Source organism: Dendrobates tinctorius, unplaced genomic scaffold (assembly GCF_039654945.1).
Source record: "Dendrobates tinctorius isolate UK_male_01 unplaced genomic scaffold, ASM3965494v1 ptg000231l, whole genome shotgun sequence".
In the NCBI taxonomy this organism is placed as follows: Eukaryota; Metazoa; Chordata; class Amphibia; order Anura; family Dendrobatidae; genus Dendrobates; species Dendrobates tinctorius.
This window is the reverse complement of record NW_027361898.1, coordinates 1,890,001-1,913,847: the sequence shown is the minus strand read 5'-3', so window position 1 is coordinate 1,913,847 and position 23,847 is coordinate 1,890,001. Positions and strand designations below refer to the sequence as shown.

General features: G+C 44.7%; 1 protein-coding gene across 1 annotated transcript in view; it reads right to left on the bottom strand.

The window, feature by feature from the left end:
- The window catches only part of AIF1L (allograft inflammatory factor 1 like), an 83,509-nt gene that overhangs the window by 43,373 nt on the left and 16,289 nt on the right, over positions 1-23,847 (bottom strand). Inside the window, exons 4-5 of the mRNA XM_073555937.1 lie at positions 11,544-11,585; positions 11,181-11,343 (exon numbers count right to left, since the gene is read on the bottom strand). Coding sequence (XP_073412038.1) covers positions 11,181-11,343; positions 11,544-11,585 — 205 coding nt within the window. The remainder of the gene's footprint in view (positions 1-11,180; positions 11,344-11,543; positions 11,586-23,847) is intronic.

Genomic DNA, 23,847 nt, shown 5'->3' with positions numbered 1-23,847 from the left:
TGCGGCCGGGATTTGGTCAGGTTTGATGACCTATGCCAGGAAGATAGAGACGTGTCTACTGTAGGGCTAGCAGACACTGAGACGCTGATGCCTCCTAACGTGGACAGGCCAGACGTAGGGGCGACGGGAGAAAGAATGACGTCGGACGAACTTACAGACCGGACGTCACCTGAAGGGTACAACGGTGTGAGTGAGAAGGGTGTGAGAAACAAAAAGAGACACACAAGGACAGAGAGTGTCCTGGGGGTTCACCATACAGTGTGGTGTGACTGACGTGTTGTTGCCAGTAGCCTCCACGAGGGCAGAGTCTAGTGCTGTGCTGACTGAAACTCGTGACAGGACTGATGGTAACCGGGTCGAGAAGATAACGGGAGTAGAGACACAGTCAGTGGGTAACTGGGGGGTTCACTCGACTGACGGGACTAACCCAGGGGTACCTTTTGACGATATGATTAAAGAAGAACACATACTGACCAAAAGAGAACTAGAGCAGGAGATACAGTTAATAAAAGAGACAGTGAAGGAACAGCTCAAACGAGAAAGTGTGATGAGACAAACGGCCGAGCACAGAGTGGAGGAGCTTGAGAAAGAAGTCGTTAAGCTCAGAGGTCCCCTGTCAACGTGGCACAGTGTAAACAACACCTTAAGAGAGGATGTGGTAGGGCTTGAGAAAAAAGTCTTGGAGCTCAGTGGTCACCTGTCAATGTGGCAAAATGTGAACAAGACCCTTAGGGAAGAAATGGAAGAACTCAGAGGAGTAGTTAAAAGTCTTTTGCGGGAGAAATTGGACGAAGGCTTACCGCGGGTGAGCGTAAGTGATAACAGGACAGAACGGCCAGTAGCCCTCGTGGCAAAGGGTCATGAAGTGATCAAATCGGGTGAAGTTGAGGAGTTAAGAGCGGAAGAAGACAGTCACCCGGTCGGGTCAACGGCAGTGAGGGAAGTGTCCGTGGTAAAGCTAGAGCCTTCGGTCCAGGAAGAGAGCAAGACCACAACCTTCCAGTTGGTGACTGACGTACCAGAAGACATGCAAGAAGCCTGTGTGGAGGAAGGTGTGCATGAGGCTTTCAAAGAAGCGGTCAAAGCGTGTAAGGTGCGCTGGGCACCTGAGACTCGGCAGTTGGTAGTAGTATCGGATAGAGAAGATACATCAAACCAAGAAGCTGTCCTGAAAGACATGCATCTACAGTGTCTCCACACCAAACAGCGGGTCAGGCAGAGTAATGTGAAGGCTGCTCGACGCCTAGAATTAGCAAGGGAGGCTATGGATCAGCTGGGTTTGCGGAAAGATGTGGTGCCGGTACCCAAAGCTCTGATTGGGAGAATCATTGGAAGATCCGGGAAGGTAACGCAAGACCTTGTGAATATCTCCGGTGTGGTGAGAGTGAGGATCCCTCCTGATGATGAAGACCAAGTATCCAGTGAAGTGAGTAGGATTCCCATCCTAGTGGTTGGCTCCGGGGAGAGCCTAAGAGACTTTCGGGTGCTATTGGAGTATCGAGTGAGGTACCTGCAAGAGATTAAGCAGTTGAGGCAGGACCACCGGCGAATTAATAAAGAAGTACGGAATACCAGATGGCGGCCGCCTGCAAATCAACCAGATGTAAGAACTGGAAGAGTTCCGCCAAAAAGTGACAGGGCAGATGGCCGATGAATGTCAGCAAGTGGTAGCTCGACTGGCAGGATGACGTTAAGAGACCGTAGTTCCTGTGAGACCCTGAATGAATCAGACTCAGGCCAGACAGTAGGCTGTTGTGAGTTCATTTTCCCCTTCACCATTGAGGTCTGATGAACTCCCTCTTCTGGTGAAGGAAGGTAGTGAGGCTGATTAACAAGCACCTGGGCAGGATGATGATGACTGGGTGACGGGAATTACTGACTGGATATAAGGCAGCCGACGCCCTTCTGCCTTGTTGGTGATCTCTCTGAGGGATTCTAGGAGACCAGTCTGATTCCTGCTCCTCAAAAGCTAAGTTTTCTGCTCTACTTTTTGCATTTGTGTTTTGGTTTTGTTTTGCATTGTTTTCCTTGATTTCTGCCATTCCCTGCTGGGGTGAGCTGAATTCCTTTTTGCTCTGTCTTCAGACAATACCTGAGTACTGATATAGTGTTTTTGAAGCCTAGCGTCTTCAGGGCTTTTTTCCCTATCAGCTGTTGGCTCTTGTTTTGATAGGGTTTTGGCGGATTACAGACAGCAGCTTATCTATCCTGTCCTATCTAGTTAGCTTGGGCCCCATCATTTGCTCAGCCTATCTTTCTATCTGTGTGAGTGTTTTTTCATCTTGCTTCACCGTCATTATATGTTGGGGGCTGCCTATTGCTTTGGGGTCTGCTCTGGGGCAGTCTAGATTTCCCTTTCTGTCTTTAGGCTATGTAGTTCTTCGGCTGTGATCGAGGGGTCTAGGGCACCGTAGGAACCCCCCACGGCTACTGCTAGTTGTTGTTGATAGGTTCAGGGGTCTGCAATCCGATAGCTGCCAACTTCTCTGGTTTTCTGGACTTAGCTAGTATTTCTGTTTTTGCCTCCTACGGTGACTCATTCATAACAGAATCACCAGCCATACCGCAGATCCTAGGGTACTCAATAGCAGGAAAGAATTGTAAAAAAAAAAAAAAAAAAAGTGTGTATATTTTTTCCTCTATATCTCTGAGGCCGTAGGGGGAATTTTTTTTTCTCTCAATGGAGATAAAGCAATTGTCTGATCGTGTGGAGCAGCTCGCTGCGGAAGTGCGGGGAATTTCCGCCTACCTTGCTCATTCACATGCTGCTGAACCAAAGATCCCTACTCCTGATGTGTTTTTTGGGGATCGGTCTAAATTTTTGAATTTCAAAAATAATTGTAAATTATTTTTTGCCTTGAAGCCTAACTCGTCAGGGAGCTCCGCGCAGCAGGTTAAAATTGTCATCTCTTTGCTGCGTGGCGATCCCCAGGATTGGGCGTTTTCTTTGAAATCAGATGATCCTATTGTGACTAAAGTGAATGCATTTTTTCAAGCCTTGGGGTTGTTGTATGACGAACCTAATGCTATTGATCAGGCTGAAAAGACCCTGGTGGCATTGAGCCAGGGTCGAGATTCTGCAGAATTGTACTGTCAAAAATTCCGAAAGTGGGTGGTCCTTACTACCTGGAATGATAATGCCTTGGCAGCTCTCTTTCGGAAGGGTTTGTCAGAAGCCGTAAAAGATACTATGGTGGGATTTCCTGTTCCCTCTGGTCTTGACGTTTCTATGTCATTAGCCATTCAGGTTGATCGGCGTTTACGTGAACGCAGGACTGCACGAGAGGTGTTGCCACCTGTTGAACAAATGTCTGAACCTATGCAATGTGATAGAGTTTTGTCCAGGGAGCAACGTCAGGAGTTCAGAAGGCGTAATAATCTGTGTTTTTTTTGTGGAGATGCCTCGCATATTATTTCTGTCTGTCCTAAATGAGAGAAACGTTTTGCACACACGTTTTCTGTGGGTGGTGTTCAACCTAAGTTTCTTCTGGCAATTACTCTGATCTGCTCCCTGTCCACATTTTCCGCCAAGGCTTTTGTGGGTTCGGGAGCAGCCCTGAACCTAATGGACTTGGATTTTGCTAAACGCTGTGGATTTCCTATGACACCTCTGCGGACGCCTATCCCTTTGAGGGCGATTCATGCTACTCCTTTGGCGAAAAATAAACCTCAGTTTTGGACCCAGGTGGTAATGCGGGTCGCCCCAGACCATCAAGAAAATTGCAGATTTTTGGTGTTGCATAATTTGCATGATACCATTGTTCTGGGGTTTCCCTGGTTGCAAATTCATAATCCAGTTTTGGATTGGAAATCTGTGTCTGTGGTGAGTTGGGGTTGTCGATGTGCCCTTAGTGAGGCTCCGGTTTTTTCCACCTCTGCTTAGTCGCATAATGTTCCTGACTATTTGGCGGATTTTTATGATGTATTTAGTGAGAATGAATCTGCGTCTTTGCCTCCTCATAGGAGTTATGACTGTGCAATTGAACTGAGCCCGGGGTGTAAATTTCCCAAGGGTCGGCTCTTCAATTTATCTGTACCCGAGCACGAGGCTATGCGATCCTATATTAAGGAGGCGTTGGAGAAGGGTCATATTAGACCATCCATCCTCTTCACCCTTAGGTGCTGTTTTTTTTTTCGTGGCCAAAAAGGATGGTTCATTAAGGCCTTGTATTGATTATCGTGCCCTCAACAAAATTACTATTAAATATCAGTATCCGTTACCCCTGATTTCGGATCTATTCTCCAGTGTTAAAGGTGCTTGCTGGTTTACCAAGCTTGACCTCAGGGGGGCGTATAATCTTATCCGCATTAAGCATGGGGATGAATGGAAGACGGCGTTTAATACTCCGGAGGGACATTTTGAGTACCTGGTGATGCCTTTTGGGCTCACTAATGCCCCTTCTGTCTTCCAGTGCTTCATGAACGATATTTTCCGAGACTTTTTGGATAAATTTTTGATTATCTATCTGGATGATATTTTGATCTTCTCCAAGGATTGGGATTCTCATGTGGAACATGTTCGGACTGTGTTCCGGATCTTGAGGGAGAATTCCCTGTATGTCAAAGGATCGAAATGCCTTTTTGGGGTACAGAGGATTTCTTTTTTGGGATTTATTTTGTCTCCGTCAACTATTGAAATGGACCCGGCCAAGGTACAGGCCATTTATGATTGGGTTCAGCCCACTTCTTTGAAGGCCCTCCAGAAGTTTTTGGGTTTTGCTAATTTTTATCGGAAATTTATAGCAAAATTTTCTAGTATTGCCAAGCCATTGACTGATCTGACTAAGAAGGGTGCTGATGTGTGGAATTGGTCTCCGGAGGCTGTTTCTTCCTTTCAGGAGCTGAAGCGAAGATTCACTTCTGCCCCGGTTTTGCGGCAACCTGATGTCTCACTCCCGTTCCAGGTACAGGTGGACACTTCTAAGACTGGTGCAGGAGCTGTTTTGTCCCAAAAGGATCCTGTAACATCTAAAATGAATCCCTGTGCTTTCTTTTCCCGAAAGTTCTCTCCATCTGAACGTAACTATGATGTGGGGAATCGGGAACTGTTAGCCATGAAATGGGCATTTGAGGAGTGGAGACATTGGTTGGAGCCTGGAGGGAGCTAAACATCAAGTCGTGTTCCTCACTGACCACAAGAATTTGATTTACCTGGAGTCGGCCAAACGCTTGAACCCTAGACAGGCTAGGTGGGCCTTGTTTTTTACACGTTTTGATTTTGTGGTCTCTTTTTTTCCTGGCACTAAGAATGTCAAGGCTGACGCTCTCTCTAGGAGCTTCTTTGCTGATTCTCCTGTGGTGACCAAGTCTGCTACCATCTTAGGCGAAGGGGTAGTTCTTTCTGCCATCTCGCCTGATTTGAGACGTGCTCTGGAAGAGTTCCAGGAGGACAAACCTGAGCGTTGTCCCAGTGGAAAGTTGTATGTTCCTGACCAGTGGAAGAAGAAAGTGATGTCTGAAGTTCATTGCTCTGCATTGGCTGGTCATCCAGGTATTTTTGGTACTAGAGATCTGGTGAGTCGGTCTTTTTGGTGGCCCGCCTTGTCTCGTGATGTCAGGAATTTTGTGCAGTCCTGTGGGACTTGCTCCCGGTCTAAACCTTGTTCTCGTTCTAGTGGGTTGTTGATGCCTTTGCCGGTTCCCAGGAGGCCATGGACCCATATTTCAATGGATTTCATCTCTGATATGCCTGTCTCTCAGAGAATGACTGTTATTTGGGTGATTTGTGATAGGTTCTCTAAGATGGTTCATCTTGTACCACGCCCTAAGTTGCCATCTTCCTCTGAGTTGGTGCCCCTGTTTTTGCAACAGGTGGTTCGCTTGTACGGGATTCCAGAGAACATTGTATCTGACAGAGGAGTTCAGTTTGTGTCTACAGTCATGGCCAAAAGTTTAGAGAATGACACAAATATTATATTTTCACATGATCTGCTGGCCTCTGGTTTTTATGTGTGTTTGTCAGATGTTTTTATCACATGCAGAAATATAATTGCAATCATATTATGAGTAACAAAAGGTTATATTGACAGTTAGAATGAGTTAATGCAGCAATTTAATATTTGCAGTGTTGACCCTGCTTCTTCAGGACCTCAGCAATTCTCCCTGGCATGCTCTCAATCAACTTCTGGATCAAATCCTCACTGATAGCAGTCCATTCTTGCAAAATCAATGCTTTTATTTTGTCTGAATTTGAAGGTTTTTGTTTGTCCACCCGTCTCTTGATGATTGACCACAAGTTCTCAATGGGATTAAGATCTGGGGAGTTTCCAGGCCATGGTCCCAAAATCTCTATGTTTTGTTCCCTGAGCCATTTAGTTATCACCTTTGCTTTATGGCAAGGTGCTCCATCATGTTGAAAAAGGCATTGTTGATCGCCAAACTGCTCTTGGACGGTTGGGAGAAGTTGCTCTTGGAGGACATTCTGGTACCATTCTTTATTCATGGCTGTGTTTTTAGGCAAGACTGAGAGAGAGCCCATTCCCTTGGCTGAGAAGCAACCCCACACATGAATGGTTTCAGGATGCTTGACAGTAGGCATGAGACAAGACTGGTGGTAGCGCTCACCTGGTCTTCTACGAATAAGCCGTTTTCCAGATGTCCCAAACAATCGAAAAGGGGATTCATCAGAGAAAATGACTTTACCCCAGTCCTCAGCAGTCCACTCCCCGTACCTCTTGCAGAATATCAGTCTGTCCATGATGTTTTTTCTGGAGAGAAGTGGCTTCTTTGCTGCCCTCCTTGAGACCAGGCCTTGCTCCAAGAGTCTCCACCTCACAGTGCGTGAGATGCACTCACACCTGCATGCTGCCATTCCTGAGCAAGCTCTGCACTGCTGGTAGCCCGATCCCGCAGCTGAAACACTTTTAAGAGACGGTCCTGGCACTTGCTGGTCTTTCTTGGGCGCCCTGTAGCCTTTTTGGCAACAAGGGAACCTCTCTCCTTGAAGTTCTTTATGATGCGATAGATTGTTGACTGAGGTGCAATCTTTCTAGCTGCGGTACTCTTCCCTGTTAGGCCATTTTTGTGCAGTGCAATGATGACTGCACGTGTTTCTTTAGAGATAACCATGGTTAACAGAAGAGAAACAATGATGCCAAGCACCAGCCTCCTTTTAAAGTGTCCAGTGGTGACATTCTTACTTAATCATGACAGATTGATTTCCAGCCCTGTCCTCATCAACACCCACACCTGTGTTAATGGAGCAATCACTGAAACGATGTTGGCTGGTCCTTTTAAGGCAGGGCTGCAATGATGTTGAAATGTGTTTTGGAGGATAAAGTTCATTTTCTAGGCAAATATTGACTTTGCAAGTAATTGCTGTTAAGCTGATCACTCTTTATAACATTCTGGAGTATATGCAAATTGCCATTAGAAAAAATGAAGCAGTAGACTTTGTAAAAATTAATATTTGTGTCATTCTCTAAACTTTTGGCCATGACTGTAGATTTTGGAGGACTTTCTGTTCCAAGCTGGGAATTCAGTTGTCCTTCTCCTCTGCTTTTCACCCTCAGACCAATGGGCAGACGAAGAGAACAAACCAGACCTTGGAGTCGTATTTGAGATGTTTTATTTCCGCTGATCAGGATGATTGGGTTTCATTTTTGCCCTTGGCCGAATTTGCTTTAAATAATAGAGCTAGTTCTGCCACTTTGATGTCACCTTTTTTTTGTAACTTTGGGTTTCATCCTCGATTTTCTTCAGGGCAGGTGGAGCCTTCTGCCTGCCCAGGTGTTGACACTGTGGTGGAGAGAATGCACCAGATTTTGGAGATTATTAATCCGGTCTCTTTTCGTTGGGCTCTTCCTGTTACATTTAAAATCCATAATGTGTTTCATAAGTCCTTGTTGAAGAGGTTTGTTGAACCAGTAGTTCCTGGGGTGGCACCTCCGGACCCTGTATTGGTTGAAGGTAACATGGAATATGAGGTAGAGAAGATACTGGATTCCCGTCTGGCTAGACGGAGACTCCAGTATTTGGTTAAGTGGAAGGGTTATGGTCAGGAGGATAATTCCTGGGTCTCTGCCTCTGATATTCATGCCAAAAGATTGGTGCGTGCCTTTCATCGGGCTCACCCTGATCGCCCTGGTGGCGTGGATGAGGGTTCGGTGACCCCTCCTCAAGGGGGAGGTACTGTTGTGAGTTCATTTTCCCCTTCACCATTGAGGTCTGATGAACTCCCTCTTCTGGTGAAGGAAGGTAGTGAGGCTGATTACCAAGCACCTGGGCAGGATGATGATGACTGGGTGACGGGAATTACTGACTGGATATAAGGCAGCCGACGCCCTTCTGCCTTGCTGGTGATCTCTCTGAGGGATTCTAGGAGACCAGTCTGATTCCTGCTCCTCAAAAGCTAAGTTTTCTGCTCTACTTTTTGCATTTGTGTTTTGGCTTTGTTTTGCATTGTTTTCCTTGATTTCTGCCATTCCCTGCTGGGGTGAGCTGAATTCCTTTTTGCTCTGTCTTCAGAAAATACCTGAGTACTGATATAGTCTTTTTGAAGCCTCGCGTCTTTAGGGCTTTTTTCCCTATCAGTCTGTTGGCTCTTGTTTTGATAGGGTTTTGGTGGATTACAGACAGCAGCTTTTCTATCCTGTCCTATCTAGTTAGCTTGGGCCCCATCATTTGCTCAGCCTATCTTTCTATCTGTGTGAGTGTTTTTTCATCTTGCTTCACCGTCATTATATGTTGGGGGCTGCCTATTGCTTTGGGGTCTGCTCTGGGGCAGTTTAGATTTCCCTTTCTGTCTTTAGGCTATGTAGTTCTCCGGCTGTGATCGAGGGGTCTAGGGCACCGTAGGAACCCCCCACGGCTACTGCTAGTTGTTGTTGATAGGTTCAGGGGTCTGCAATCCGATAGCTGCCAACTTCTCTGGTTTTCTGGACTTAGCTAGTATTTCTGTTTTTGCCTCCTACGGTGACTCATTCATAACAGTAGGCCTCATTAGGACTGATGACCGTACCAACCGGGGGAGCTGGTTGGGGAATGGAACAAACAGAGAGAGGAAGGTGGTGACTGGACCGTGTCTGATGACGCACTGTAACTGGAGGGTCAAAGAGTAGGACCGATATTCTGACCGCTGGGGGCGGGGGAGGCCTAACGTAGAGAGGAGGCCGTATGACAAGTGGAAAAGGTTCTCTCGACCTGTAGGGCAAGGTGTGGTGAGTGCCCGATCTCGAGAGCCTGATGTAATGTTGTGTGTTCAACCGCACAAGTTTGAACAGAGGGGCGAGGTATGTGGTGTAGTAACCACTATGTCCGCTAGGGGGCGCTGTGTGGAGGTTCCAAGGGAGAGGATGAGTGGCAGAATCCTGAAGGATGGTTGTGTATTTCAAAGGGGGTGGCTTTGAGATGGAGACTTAGTTATGCGTATTGATCAGCAATGGTATTGCTGAGGTGTTATTTCAAGGTATAAGGGAGAAGTCTCTAGGTAACTTGGGAGTTGGGCGGGCCAGTTAACTACAAACCCACCCTGTGGTGTGTCTGAAAACGCCTGTTGTAAAAGGCTATGTGAATGCCTGAAGGACCTGTGATGAGGTCATAGTCATGTGACCCGGTGGGCGTGGCTATGGACCATATAATGTGGCCAGGGTAGGTCACATGGGAGGAATGCTGGGACCTGATTGGTCCAGTGTGGAAGGTCCTGCAGACATGGAACTTCCTGCCTGACAGCACGTGTGAAGTGGCTGTGAGCAATGGCGATGTGTGCCTGAGAGTTCCCTGGAGGGAATGAACATGTGCGGAATGCTGAAGCCGCATGAAGAGCCCTGACTTGGGTGAGATAGTTGTGAGGCTAAGAGAGCCTGCGTACTGGACATTGATAACCAGAGTGAAGCATTATAATGAACGCTATGCTGGTAATGCTGTTAAGTGCACTTTCTGTTGCTGCTGTGGTTTATGAGGCGTAAATAAACCACAAGGACTGTATGATTTGTTGGAAAATCCTGTGCCAGAACTGGTTTTTGTTCGCTGCAAGCGAGAATCCCCTAAGTAAATGACAGCGCTACCTCACAAGTAATTATACTCTTGTACATAGGGGGCAGTATTATAGTCGTTATATTCTTGTATATAGGGATCAGTATTATAGTAGTAATATTCTTTTACATAGGGGGCAGTATTATAGTAGTTATATTCTTGTACATAGGCTGTATTATAGTAATTATACTCTTGTACATAGGGGCAGTATTATAGTAGTTATTTTCTTGTACATAAGGACAGTATTATAGTAGTTATATTCTTGTACATAGGGACAGTATTATAGTAGTTATATTCTTATACATAAGGACAGTATTATAGTAGTTATATTCTTGTACATAGGAGGCTGTATTATAGTTGTTATATTCTTGTACATAAGGGCAGTATTATAGCAGTTATATTCTTATACATAAGGGGCAGTATTATAGTAGTTATATTCTTGTACATAGGGGTAGTATTATAGTAGTTATATTCTTGTACATAGGAGGCTGTATTATAGTAGTTATATTTTTGTACATAGGAGGCTGTATTATAGTAGTTATATTCTTGTACATAGCGGCAGTATTATAGTAGTTATATTCTTGTACATAGGAGGCTGTATTATAGTAGTTATATTATTGTACATAGGGGCAGTATTATAGTATATTCTTGTGCATAGGGGCAGTATTATAGTAGTTATATTCTTGTACATAGGGAGCAATATTATAGTAATTATATTCTTGCACATAGGGAGAAGTATTATAGTAGTTATATTCTTGTACATAGGGGCAGTATTATAGTAGTTATATTCTTGTACATATGGGGCAGTATTATAGTAGTTATATTCTTGTACATAGGGGCAGTATTATAGTAGTTATATTCTTGCACATAGGGAGCACTATTATAGTAGTTATATTCTTGTACATAGGAGCAGTATTATAGTAGTTACATTCTTGTACATAGGAGCAGTATTATAGTAGTTATATTCTTGCACATAGCGAGCACTATTATAGTAGTTATATTCTTGTACATATGGGGCAGTATTATAGTAGTTATATTATTGTACATATGGGGCAGTATTATAGTAGTTATATTCTTGTACATATGGGGCAGTATTATAGTAGTTATATTCTTGTACACATGCAGCAGTAGTATAGTAATTATCATTACGCACTTATGTTACATTTTTCTGGTGTCTGAGTTGCTACACCACAATGAGGGTCACTTACATTTTCAGGATTGCAGATCTCTTCCCCAGCAGCATCTTGATGAAGTCGCGGTAGCTGATGGCTTCGCTGGTACCTCCAGTCACTTCTGATATCATCTTTTTTATCTCTAGATGTGTTTTGGGAACTCCAAGCTTCTCCATCATCATCTTGAGTCCCATCATGTCTAGAAGATATGTCAGTACATTAGTCGGGGGTGTCCGGTTGTCCATCAGATACAGGTGAGGGGGTGCACACTTTCAGTTGTGATTTTGGGGATGTATTACTGCATACAATGTCAGGTCATATTTGTGAGTCTGAGAATACAGGGTTGTGGGCGCTGTGATTACTATTTGTGTGGAGTTGTCTGGTCATGATATCACTTACCAATGTCTCCCTGATCATTTAGATCAAATTCCATGAATTTTTCTAGAAGAAATAAACAGATGATAAAGAGTGAATCAGCAGGTAAACATTGTTACATTGTGTGCTGTAAAGTGACATTTCACGTGCTCGGCTCTGCCCATATTGCGCTCATTACCTGGTTATTACAATGTAGCAATTCTCCCCACAACAATGCAAACAATGCGGATAATAAGTCAGTTTATTAATGGGCAGTTACTGCAGGAAATGCTTCTTATCGCAGCATCAGTCTGAGTTGGTCTAAAATCCACCTTATGTTTTATGATTGCTACTTTGTTATTGACCCTTGCTTTACACTGCGCCTCTGCTCCAATAGAGCACAACTATGATTGGTGACTCCAGTTTAGCGGCATATCGTTTAATGGTTGTGTAGTTATGCTCCTGGCACAGGTATTATTCCAACCATGCTGCATTTTCTATTGGATTCTGGCTCAAGCTCATGTTCAGTCCCCTCTGCTTAACACTGCATTTCTACTCTATTATACCATAGCAATTATGAATGACTTAAAAATATTGTCTATTTCAATCTGAGGTTGCTTGAATTCTACCTACTGTCTCATCAGAAGCTCAGGTATGCCCCTCATCTTGCTTTACACTGCAGCGCTGCTTTCTCAGAGGTTGCTGTATAAAGAGCTCCGCACACAGAAGAGCTTCAGTAAGGACAGTGTTAAGTCCCTGAGGTTTAGGCATATAGGCCTAGGACACTGGACATTGCCCTCTGGCAGGGCACTCATGGTTGATGTGGACATGTACAAGCTGGCGGCCAGAATCATGTTATACCAGGGAAATAATAATAATAATAATAATAAATTTTATTTTTATAGCGCCGACATATTCCGCAGCACTTTACATTTCAATATATTCGCACAATGGCTGGCATCGCCATCCTCCGTAGGCACAGGCACTTTCCAGTCCTTGTGAATAATTTGGCAATTGTTCTCAGTGAGGTCATGGGATGAATGAGGGGGGTGTGCTAATATATTCCTACAGAAACTAGGAAAAACATAGTAAAAGGGACAGGGGATTTATCCGGACTATTTAAAGGGGCATGTACACAAAACCCACACTTACCATTGTCTCCACCTGGCTTATGATCAGGGCAGGGGAGAGAATATTTTGGGTAAAGGGACAGGACTTGGGCTGCTTTGTCTCTGGCTGAGAGGCAGCTTGCTGCAGCAGAGACCTTCTCCAACTATTCTGCCTGTAATAGAAATCTATAACCCCACCCCCTCCTAACATAGCCCCGCCCCTGCTTAAAAAATATCTTTTCTTATTAAGCATTAACCTCTCAGTGACTGTAGTGTCGCCCATGCATACGCTAGCGCTGAGAGCTGTGTCCCCCATTGTTCCTTCATACTTCTTATTTCACATACTTTCCAATATGTTACCTCTTCTCTGTGGCTTTTGTGGCTCGTCGTTCTCCACCATTGTTCTGGTATTTAGGGAGTGATTACCAACTGACAAAAATATCCTCAAATATGAAAATAAAGGTTATAATGTGCTGCTGCGGACAACGAGCGTGTCCCACCACGGGATCAGCCTTCAACTAACCACAAGAGCAGGAGAAAAAGTAACCCTGACCGCAGTGCGGGGATGAAAGCGCCAAATTCAGGCCGCCCACACCAGAGGCTTAGATGCACAGCTCAGCTGAAAGTGTCACCCAGGGTAAGCTTAGATCCAGAGCTCAGCAGCCAGAATTACACACCATAGACTTAGATACAGCATCTCCACAGATGGTATATAGGATTGGACACTCTGTATCACACATGATTGTTTAGATACAGCAGTTATTGGTACTGTTTGTCGGATTCTTATACATTATCTCATATCACCGGACTACTCCCCTCAGCATTTCCTCCATTTAGTAACATTCCCGGCACGCGGCCTTGGCTCTGCTATGTGATGAGGCACAGTGACACCCTTCTCCGGTATAATAATGGGGAGGGACGCACCCGATATTGGGCAATGCTGGATATTGTGTGACTTTATAAAGGGAAATATCGGGGCAAAAATCTGGGAATGGGTCCCAAGAAAGCAGAAGCGGCTTCGGCGAGGGATAACACGTCCTTCATCTGCTTTATTATCTGCAGTCAGGAGTCTGTACGGTGGCAAGTTCTGCAGCTTTCTAACATGCACTGTGCCCTATTCATGAAGTTCTTTTCTCCAGAATTCTGCCACACAATACCTTGAAATATTGTAACATTTTTACTTAACTTGTTGCAATATCTTGACTTTTGGTGTTTTTATGCCGCTGTCAGCAAGCACCACCAAGGTTTTACAAATTGGGTATATCTGGTAAGGGGCATGACTATGCGCACCCAACTGGTGCAGGAACGCACCTCTCAGTTTTCCAGATCTCTGCAGGCTGTCGGGGATGGCGACGTCCTTGTATGTGAGCCATGCAGACATGACACTGTCATTACCGAGGGCTCATCACATTTGTATCCAGTGACCATGGTGTGTGATACAGACTGATACATTGTAACAAACAGGACAGGTGGAATAGCCGGCATGGCCTCATCCTCACTAGGACGCACGACTACACTCATTCTCTAGTATCAGCATCTTTCTGCAGTGGAGTCTAATGAACGGTGACATCTGCCACTTGTACAAGCCGTGCGCCTGTGGACACAGTGTCAGCAGTCAGCCGGAGTAATGAGTGAGCGCCTGCACCCTGCTCCAGGCACCACCGGCACAAAGACACGGGACATGTGAAGTAATGGCACATCAGCCATTGTATTACATGAGGGGCTGAAGAGCTGTAGTATCATCTATCTATCTATCTATCTATCTATCCATCCATCCCCCCAATGTCTCGAGACACGCAGCCATGGCAACTCAAACATAGTATTAGAGCACGCTGAAGATAATCTATTAGCACTCGAGCATGCTCGGATAACACCTTATCCGAGCACATTCACTCATGACTAACAGGTTCCCTTTATGATTTCCCTTCACAAGAACTAAGGGACTAAGACCAATCCCAGATAACAAGGCCACAGCATTATCCTCCTCCACCAAACTGTACAGCGGGCACAATGCAGTCAGGCGGGTAACATTCTCTGGCATTCACTAAACTTAGACTCCTGAATCAGATGCAGATAAAGAAGTGTGATCCGCCACTGAACAAAACACATCTCCTCCGAAGTTCAGTGGTGGCGGCTTTACACCACTCCATCTGACACTCGGCATTGTGCTTGGTGACGTACGGCTGCTTGCAACTGCTCGGTCATGAAGCTCCTGGCAGGGGAGCAGTGTTTTTGCTGATGTTTAGGGGCAAACATATTGACAGCGCAACCGGTACAGCTACACCAGGGCCCGAAGCTGTAAGTGGTCCACTGGCACCAACGACTATTTCAACTGGATGTGCGTCCTGTGACACACATTCAGCTGAAATGAAATGTATTGCGGTGCAGGGCACACAACAGCTCCCTGTGCTGCAATACACACCAGCTGAGGTCGGCATGAATGTGACTAGGGCACATGGCAGTGACGTCATGCACCATGACACACAAGCCAACGTAATCTACCAGCTCCTGCACCTGGTAAAGAGGGTGGAGTGAAATCGGGAAAAGATGGGTAGAATTGTGTGTTGTTTTTTTTGTGTTGCAGACCAGGGTACACTACCCCAGGATGGGGCACCTTACCCCTGGATAGGTCACAGGAAGGGTCCCAGGATGGGGGTTATTATTATTGGAAGCCTGATTATTACCTGATGGCCTGAAAATTCTGCTGCAAATCCTGATGTGATGGTAAGAAAACGCTGCATAAAATAAGTGCTTTTCATGTGTTTTTGTTGCATATTTTCCCCACTCATTAGTATTGGTGAAAAATGTTGCAAGAATTGACATTATGCAGATTTTAATCTGCAAGGAAAGAGTAAGCAATGTGTGCATGAATCTCATTCACTTTGGTTGTTTTCCACAACAAAAACGCAATGTGTGCACGTAGCCTTCAAATGAATTGACGGAGACTCCAAGAGATCCTGATGAATTTACAGTGGGTACGGAAAGTATTCAGACCCCTTTAAATTTTTCACTCTTTGTTTTGTTGCAGCCATTTGGTAAATTCAAGAAAGTTCTTTTTTTTTCTCATTAATGTACACTCTGCACCCCATCTTGACTGAAAAAAAACTAAATTGTAGAAATTTTTTCACATTTTTTAAAAAAGAAAAACTGAAATATCACATGGTCATAAGTATTCAGACCCTTTGCTCAGACACTCTTATTTAAGTCACATGCTGTCCATTTCCTTGTGATCCTCTTTGACATGGTTCTACTCCTTCATTGAAGTCCAGCTGTGTTTAATTACACTGATAGGACTTGATTTGTAAAGGCACACACCTGTCTGTATAAGACCTCACAGGTCACAGTGCATGTCAGACCAAATGAGAATCATGAGGTCAAAGGAACTGGCCAAGGAGCTCAGAGACATAATTGTGGCAAGGCACACATCTGACTAAGGTTACAAAAGAATTCCTGCAGTGCTCAAGGTTCCTAAGAGCACAGTGGCCGCCATAATCCTTAAAGTGAAGAAGTTTGGGACCACCAGAAGTCTTCCTAGACCTGGCCATCCAGCCAGTCTGAGCAATCGTGGGAGAGGAGCCTTGGTGAGAGAGGTAAAGAAGAACCCCAAGATCACTGTGGCTGAGCTCCACAGATGTAGTAGAGAGAAAGTTCCACAAAGTCATCTATCACTGCAGCCCTCCACCAGTCAGGCCTTTATGGCAGAGTTGCCCGACGGAAGTCTCTCCTCAGTGCAAGACATATGAAAGCCCGCATAGTTTGCTAAAAAAAAAAAAAACATGAAGGACTCCCAGACTATGAGAAATAAGTTTCTCTGGGCTGATGAGATGAAGATAGACCTTTTTGGTGATAATTCTAAGCGGTATGTGTGGAGAAAGGCAGGCACTGCTCATCACCTGTCCAATACAATCCCAACAGTAAAACATTGGGGTGGCAGCATCATGCTATGGGGGTGTTTTTCAGCTGCAGAGAAAGGACGACTGGTTGCCATTGATGGAAACATGAATGCGGCCAAGTACAGAGATATCCTGGATGAAAACCTCTCCCAGAGTGCTCTGGACCTCAGACTTGGCCGAAGGTTCACCTTCCAACAAGACAATGATCCTAAGCACACAGCTAAAATAACAAAGGTATGGCTTTGACCAACTCTGTGACCATTCTTGACTGGCCCACCCAGAGCCCTGACCTAAACCCAGTTGGAGAGTTCTGAAAATGGCTGTCCACCAACGTTCACCATCCAGTCTGACAGAATTGGAGAGGATCTGCAAGGAAGAATGGCAGAGGATCCCCAAATCCAGGAGTGAAAAACTTGTTACATCATTCCCAAGAACACTCATGACTAGAGTTGAGCGATACCGTCCGATACTTCAAAGTATCGTATCGGATGGTATCGGCCGATCTTTAAAAAAAGTATCGGTATCGCCGATTCCGATACCGGAAGTCCCATTCAAGTCTATGGGACTTCCGGTATCGGAATAAGAAAAACCCTTTCCTGCCCTTGTACAGCCTCTCTGGGGTCTGTACGGGCCTTTCGGGGGGCTGTGCCGGCCTGCCAGGGGGTCTGTGCAGGCTCCGGTGGTCTGTGCCGGCCTGCCGGTGGTCTGTGCCGGCTCCGGGGGGCTGTGCCGGCCTGCCGGGGGGCTGTGCCGGCCTGCCGGTGGTCTGTGCAGGCTCCGGGGGGCTGTGCCGGCCTGCCGGGGGGCTGTGCCGGCCTGCCGGGGGGCTGTGCAGGCTCCGGGGGTCTGTGCAGGCATCGTCCGATGGGACTACAAGTCCCATCGGGCGATGCCTGCTACCATGACAGTGATTGACACATTAGCCAATGATGGGACAGTAGTAGTCCCATCATCCGGCTAATGTGTTAAATGTAAAAAAAAAAAAATTTCCCACGCAGCAATGGCATAAAGTGAGACTAGGGACTTTTTTTTTTTTAAGTGGCGGAGGAATACAGTGCGGAAGGATACCTACCTTCCGTCATTGGATTCCTGCAGCCCGTAGAGAACGGCAGCATCATCTGATGCTGCAGTTCTCTACCCAAGATCGTCGTGGGACACACTCGTGGACTGCTTCGGATCGTGGGTGAGTATTTTTGTGGTTTGTTATGTTAATATTTATTCCGGAAAAGACAATGGCTTCGGGGAACAATGTGACAAGTATTGGTAAGTATGTTACTCTATGTTATATGTACTGTATGTCTATGTATGTATTGTATGAATGTATTGTATGTATGTAGTATATATGTGGTATGTATGTAGCATGTAGTATGTATGTAGTATGTATGTAGCATGCATGTAGCATGCAGTATGTATGTAGCATGCATGTAGTATATATGTAGTATGTATGTAGCATGCATGTAGTATATATGTAGCATGTATGTAGTATGTATGTGGTATGTATGTAGCATGTAGTATGTATGTAGCATGCATGTAGTATATATGTAGTATGTATGTAGCATGTAGTATGTATGTGGTATGTATGTGGCATGTAGTATGTATGTAGCATGTATGTAGCATGCATGTAGTATGTATGTAGTATGTAGCATGTATGTAGTATGTATGTGGTATGTATGTAGCATGTAGTATGTATGTAGCATGCATGTAGTATATATGTAGTATGTATGTGGTATGTATGTAGCATGCATGTAGTATGTATGTAGCATGCATGTAGTATGTATGTAGCATGCATGTAGTATGTATGTAGTATGTATGTAGCATGCAGTATGTATGTAGCATGTATGTAGTATGTATGTAGTATATATGTAGTATGTATGTAGCATGTAGTATGTATGTAGCATGCATGTAGTATGTATGTAGCATGTAGTATGTATGTAGCATGCATGTAGTATGTATGTAGTATGTATGTAGTATATATGTAGTATGTATGTAGCATGTATGTAGTATTTTTTTTTTTTTTTTTTTTTTTTTTTTTTAACATTTAACACATTAGCCGGATGATGGGACTACTACTGTCCCATCATTGGCTAATGTGTCAATCACTGTCATGGTAGCAGGCATCGCCCGATGGGACTTGTAGTCCCATCGGACGATGCTTGCACAGACCCCCGGACATCAGCACAGCCCCCCGGCAGGCCGGCACAGCCCCCCGGCAGGCCGGTACAGACCCCCACAGGGTGCACAGACCACCGGCAGGCCGGCACAGCCCCCCGGCAGGCCGGTACAGACCCCCACAGGGTGCACAGACCACCGGCAGGCCGGCACAGCCCCCCGGCAGGCCGGTACAGACCCCCACAGGGTGCACAGACCACCGGCAGGCCGGCACAGCCCCCCGGCAGGCCGGTACAGACCCCGGGCAGTCCACACAGCCCCCCGGCAGGCCGGCACAGCCCCCCGGCAGGCCGGCAGAGACCCCCGGAAGGCCCGAAATGACGGCGCATCATGATGCGCACACACCGCGCATCATGATGACGTCAGTCTGTCAATCAACTTTGAACTTCCGATTCCGATGCCGAATTCCGATATTGAAAAAATATCGGAAGTCGGTATCGGAATTCCGATACAGCAAGTATCGGCCGATACCCGATACTTGCGGTATCGGAATGCTCAACACTACTCATGACTCTACTAGCTCAAAAGGGTGCTTCTACTCAATACTGAGCAAAGGGTCTGAATACTTATGAGCATGTGATATTTCAGTTTTTCTTTTTTAATAAATTTGCAAAAATTTCTACATTTCTGTTTTTTCAGTCAAGATGGGGTGCAGAGTGTACATTAATGAGAAAAAATTAATTTTGTTGATTTTACCAAATGGCTGCAATGAAACAAAGAGTGAAAAATGTAAAGGGCTCTGAATACTTTCCGTACCCACTGTATATTTTGAATGGTGTGTGGCTTATAGTATAATAGTGGTGGGGTAAGTAGATGTAGTCAGAGGTGCAGTGCAGGAGATTTTTTATTCGGGCGACAGAATTATATATACAATATATGTGACCTTGACACGATGATCACTGCAGCCCTAAAAATATCAAGAAGAGACATGTGGCTGAGAGATGTCAACATGAAGGTCTGACCAGATGAAAAAGAAACATCAAAAAATGACTAATCAAACGAGACATCAACGGTAAGTACCGGACTATAAGGCGCACTTTTTTTCCTCCAAAAATGTGGAGGAAAATGGGGGGTGCGTCTTATAGTCCGGATGTACCTGCTCTGGCTGAGGTGAGGGAGCGGCAGCGGGTCACAGGAGGCGGGAACAGGCAGCTGCGGCTAACTCCTGTGCCCGCTGCTAAAGAGAAATGAATATTCACTGCTTTCCACTCTCATAGGCGAGTAATGCAGTAAATATTCATTCCCTATAGTACCGGCATGCGTGAATGCCTGGTAGTTGAAAGAAGCCGGCGACTGCGGCTAACAGCTTGTCCGCTATTAAAAATCCATGAATATTCGCTGCCCTACACGCAAATAGTCCCAGCGTAGGGAGCAGTGAGTATTTTGGCAGCTGTGCTTGGCTTGTAAGCAGTGCATGACGTCTCTACCATGCGCTGCTTACAAGCATAAAGCAGCTGCTGGCACCGGAACAAGATGCTGCAAGGGAGTACAGGAAGGTAAGTATAATGGTTTATGGGTTTGTTTGTTTTTTTTTTTTTAAATGTTTTTCTGATGATATGATTTTCTATAGGTTTACATGGTACTGTACACCGCATGGAAAACTGCTGCGGATCCGCAGCCAAATCTGCAATGTGTGCACTTACCCTTACACTTCACACAGATACAGGATTGTAGCTTTATGTGTAGCACCGTCCCATAGTATATAGTGTATGGTCTTGTTATAACTAGCACCGTCCTTAATTACATAATTGAGGTGGTTCTATATTATATAGAACACCGTCCTTATTACCATGTTATATATGGCGCTGTCCCTTATTATATAGCGTCCTCTGTTATGTGATGCGCCATCCATTATTACATAGTATCTCTTGTCATCTACAACACCATCCCTTACATAGCGTATTCTCATTATTGTTAATCACAGCGCCCTCTCTTAAGTACATAGTCCACTCTTGTTACATATAAAATGGCTACTGAGGGGGCAGCGTCTGACCAAAAGATCAAGAAAGCTTTTCCCATGTACAATCCGCAGTCATTGCATTACACATCTGACCAGAGAGGACGATATGGAGTAAAGAACAGGGAGTAACAAAAGCAAGAGAATCCAATACGTAAGGGATTGCACTGTACATAACAAGAGCGGGCACTGTGTAACAAGGGAGAGTAATATACATGAGAGAGAATCCAATACATAAGGGATGGCACTGTACATAACAAGAGAGGGCACTGTGTAACAAGGGAGAGTAATATACATGAGAGAGAATCCAATACATAAGGGATGGCACTGTACATAACGAGAGGGCACTGTGTAACAAGGGAGAGTAATATACATGAGAGAGAATCCAATACATAAGGGATGGCACTGTACATAACAAGAGAGGGCACTGTGTAATAAGGGAGAGTAATATACATGAGAGGAGATTATGTAACGTGTATATATATCTATAGCTTTGTCAGCATAAAAGGAGCGGGCCCAGACACATTACTTGCACAGGGGTCCCAGTGTCCCTGGTCTGCACTTCATGGCTGAGTTGCTGCAGTTCTTTCCACTTCACAATAATATCATTGACAGGTGATGGGGGAAGATTCAGGAGGAAGAAATGTCATGAAATGACTTGTTACCCCGGTGTTATTATTACAAGACTGCGCTGGTGTCAGCTCTTGACCACCGGCTGTTCTGTCACACGTCTTTGGTCAGTCGGCCACCCAGATACTGATCACATCTGCAGGTGTTGTATGCGTTAGTCTTCTGTAAAGTCCACATAACAGCCCACTCGCCACCCAGCAGTTTGTACTGCGCACATTCATTTCAGTGATGGGCACAAGGCAGCCAAAATATTAGATCATGTTGTGCAATTCTAAGTACATGATCTTGGTATGACCCCGAGGCTCAGCCAGAATCACTGAGCCAATATCTGGAGATCTGTGGTATTGTATCTTTCATTTTCAGCCCTTCCTCTTCTCTAATCCAGGGTCTCAGTTGGCAGAGAAAGTGATTCCTCTTCCCTGGCTGCAGAAGCTGTCCTCTTTCTTGGAGGGGCTGCGGGGGACTTCCCCATTTTTTCAGGTTTGACACATTATAACTAATTATCAGCTCGGTGGAGATATTTCTAGCTCTGATGTATTTTGTTGATTGCCTAGACTGGAAACAATTGTAACAAACCTTCCCCTGTGTGTCTGTACAGGTTTTCTGCCTTTAGGATGTAGCCAAGAATGTTTCCATCCACTGACTGCAAGCAGAGATCTTGGAACAGTATGTGCAGGACTTTCCAGTATACAGTGATTGTGCTAAACTTCTCTCTGATTTCATCAACTCTTACCCTGAGCGATCTAAAGCTTCAGTGATAGGGGGTTCACATAGTTTCATTCACAAGGATCTCTGTCATGTGATGGATGATCCATCCGAGGATCCCTGCCATCTCCGGCAGATGTGTAATGCGACTTATTGAGCTGCTGCAACGCATCCATCCACGTCCAGATTTACTCATCCATTCCCAAGTGGAAGCTGTAGCTTCCTGGCCCTGACTGCAACCGCCAGGAGTTCAGCTCTGCAACCCCATAAGAGGGAACAGCTGAGTGCACACAATAGGGACCTTGTGCAACCGCATGGTGGAAATCAGTAGAGGCCATGAAAGTCAAGGCTCTAGTGTGGGACTGTGCAAAACTGCCCACCTCCAGTCATAATGTTACTAGAACTGCAAGCACACAAAACTAAGGCGTCTGAGCCAAGGCCATGATGTCCTATACCAGCTGTACATAGATAAGTACATACAGATGATGCGCAGGTTATACTGGCTGTACATATATAATTATATACAGGAGATGCCCAGGTTATACCAGCTGTACATATATAATTATATAGAGGAGATGCCCAGGTTATACTGGCTGTACATATATAATTATAGACAGGAGATGCCCAGGTTATACCAGCTGTACATATATAATTATATACAGGAGATGCCCAGGTTATACCAGCTGTACATATATAATTATATACAGGAGATACCCAGGTTATACCAGCTGTACATATATAATTATATAGAGGAGATGCCCAGGTTATACTGGCTGTACATATATAATTATAGACAGGAGATGCCCAGGTTATACTGGCTGTACATATATAATTATATACAGGAAATGCCCAGGTTATACCGGCTGTACATATATAATTATATACAGGAGATGCCCAGGTTATACTGGCTGTACATATATAATTATATACAGGAGATGCCCAGGTTATACCAGCTGTACATATATAATTATATACAGGAGATGCCCAGGTTATACTGGCTGTAGATATATAATTATATACAGGAGATGCCCAGGTTATACCAGCTGTACATATATAATTATACAGGAGATGCCCAGGTTATACCAGCTGTACATATATAATTATATACAGGAGATACCCAGGTTATACCAGCTGTACATATATAATTATATAGAGGAGATGCCCAGGTTATACTGGCTGTGTATATATAATTATATACAGGAGATGCCCAGGTTATACCATCTGTACATATATAATTATATATAGGAGATGCCCAGGTTATACTGGCTGTACATATATAATTATATACAGGAGATGCCCAGGTTATACTGGCTGTACATATATAATTATATACAGGAAATGCCCAGGTTATACCAGCTGTACATATATAATTATATACAGGAGATGCCCAGGTTATACCAGCTGTACATATATAATTATATACAGGAGATGCCCAGGTTATACCAATTGTACATATATAAGTACATACAGATGATGCCCAGGTTATACCAGCTGTACATATATAATTATATACAGGAGATACCCAGGTTATACCAGCTGTACATATATAATTATATACAGGAGATACCCAGGTTATACCAGCTGTACATATATAATTATATACAGGAGATGCCCAGGATATACCGGCTGTAAATATGTAATTATATATAGGAGATGCCCAGGTTATACCAGCTGTGTATATATATAATTATATACAGGAGATGCGCAGGTTATACCAGCTGTACATATATAATTATATACAGGAGATGCCCAGGTTATACCAGCTGTACATATATAATTATATACAGGAGATGCCCAGGTTATACTGGCTGTACATATATAATTATATACAGGAGATGCCCAGGTTATACTGGCTGTACATATATAATTATATACAGGAGATGCCC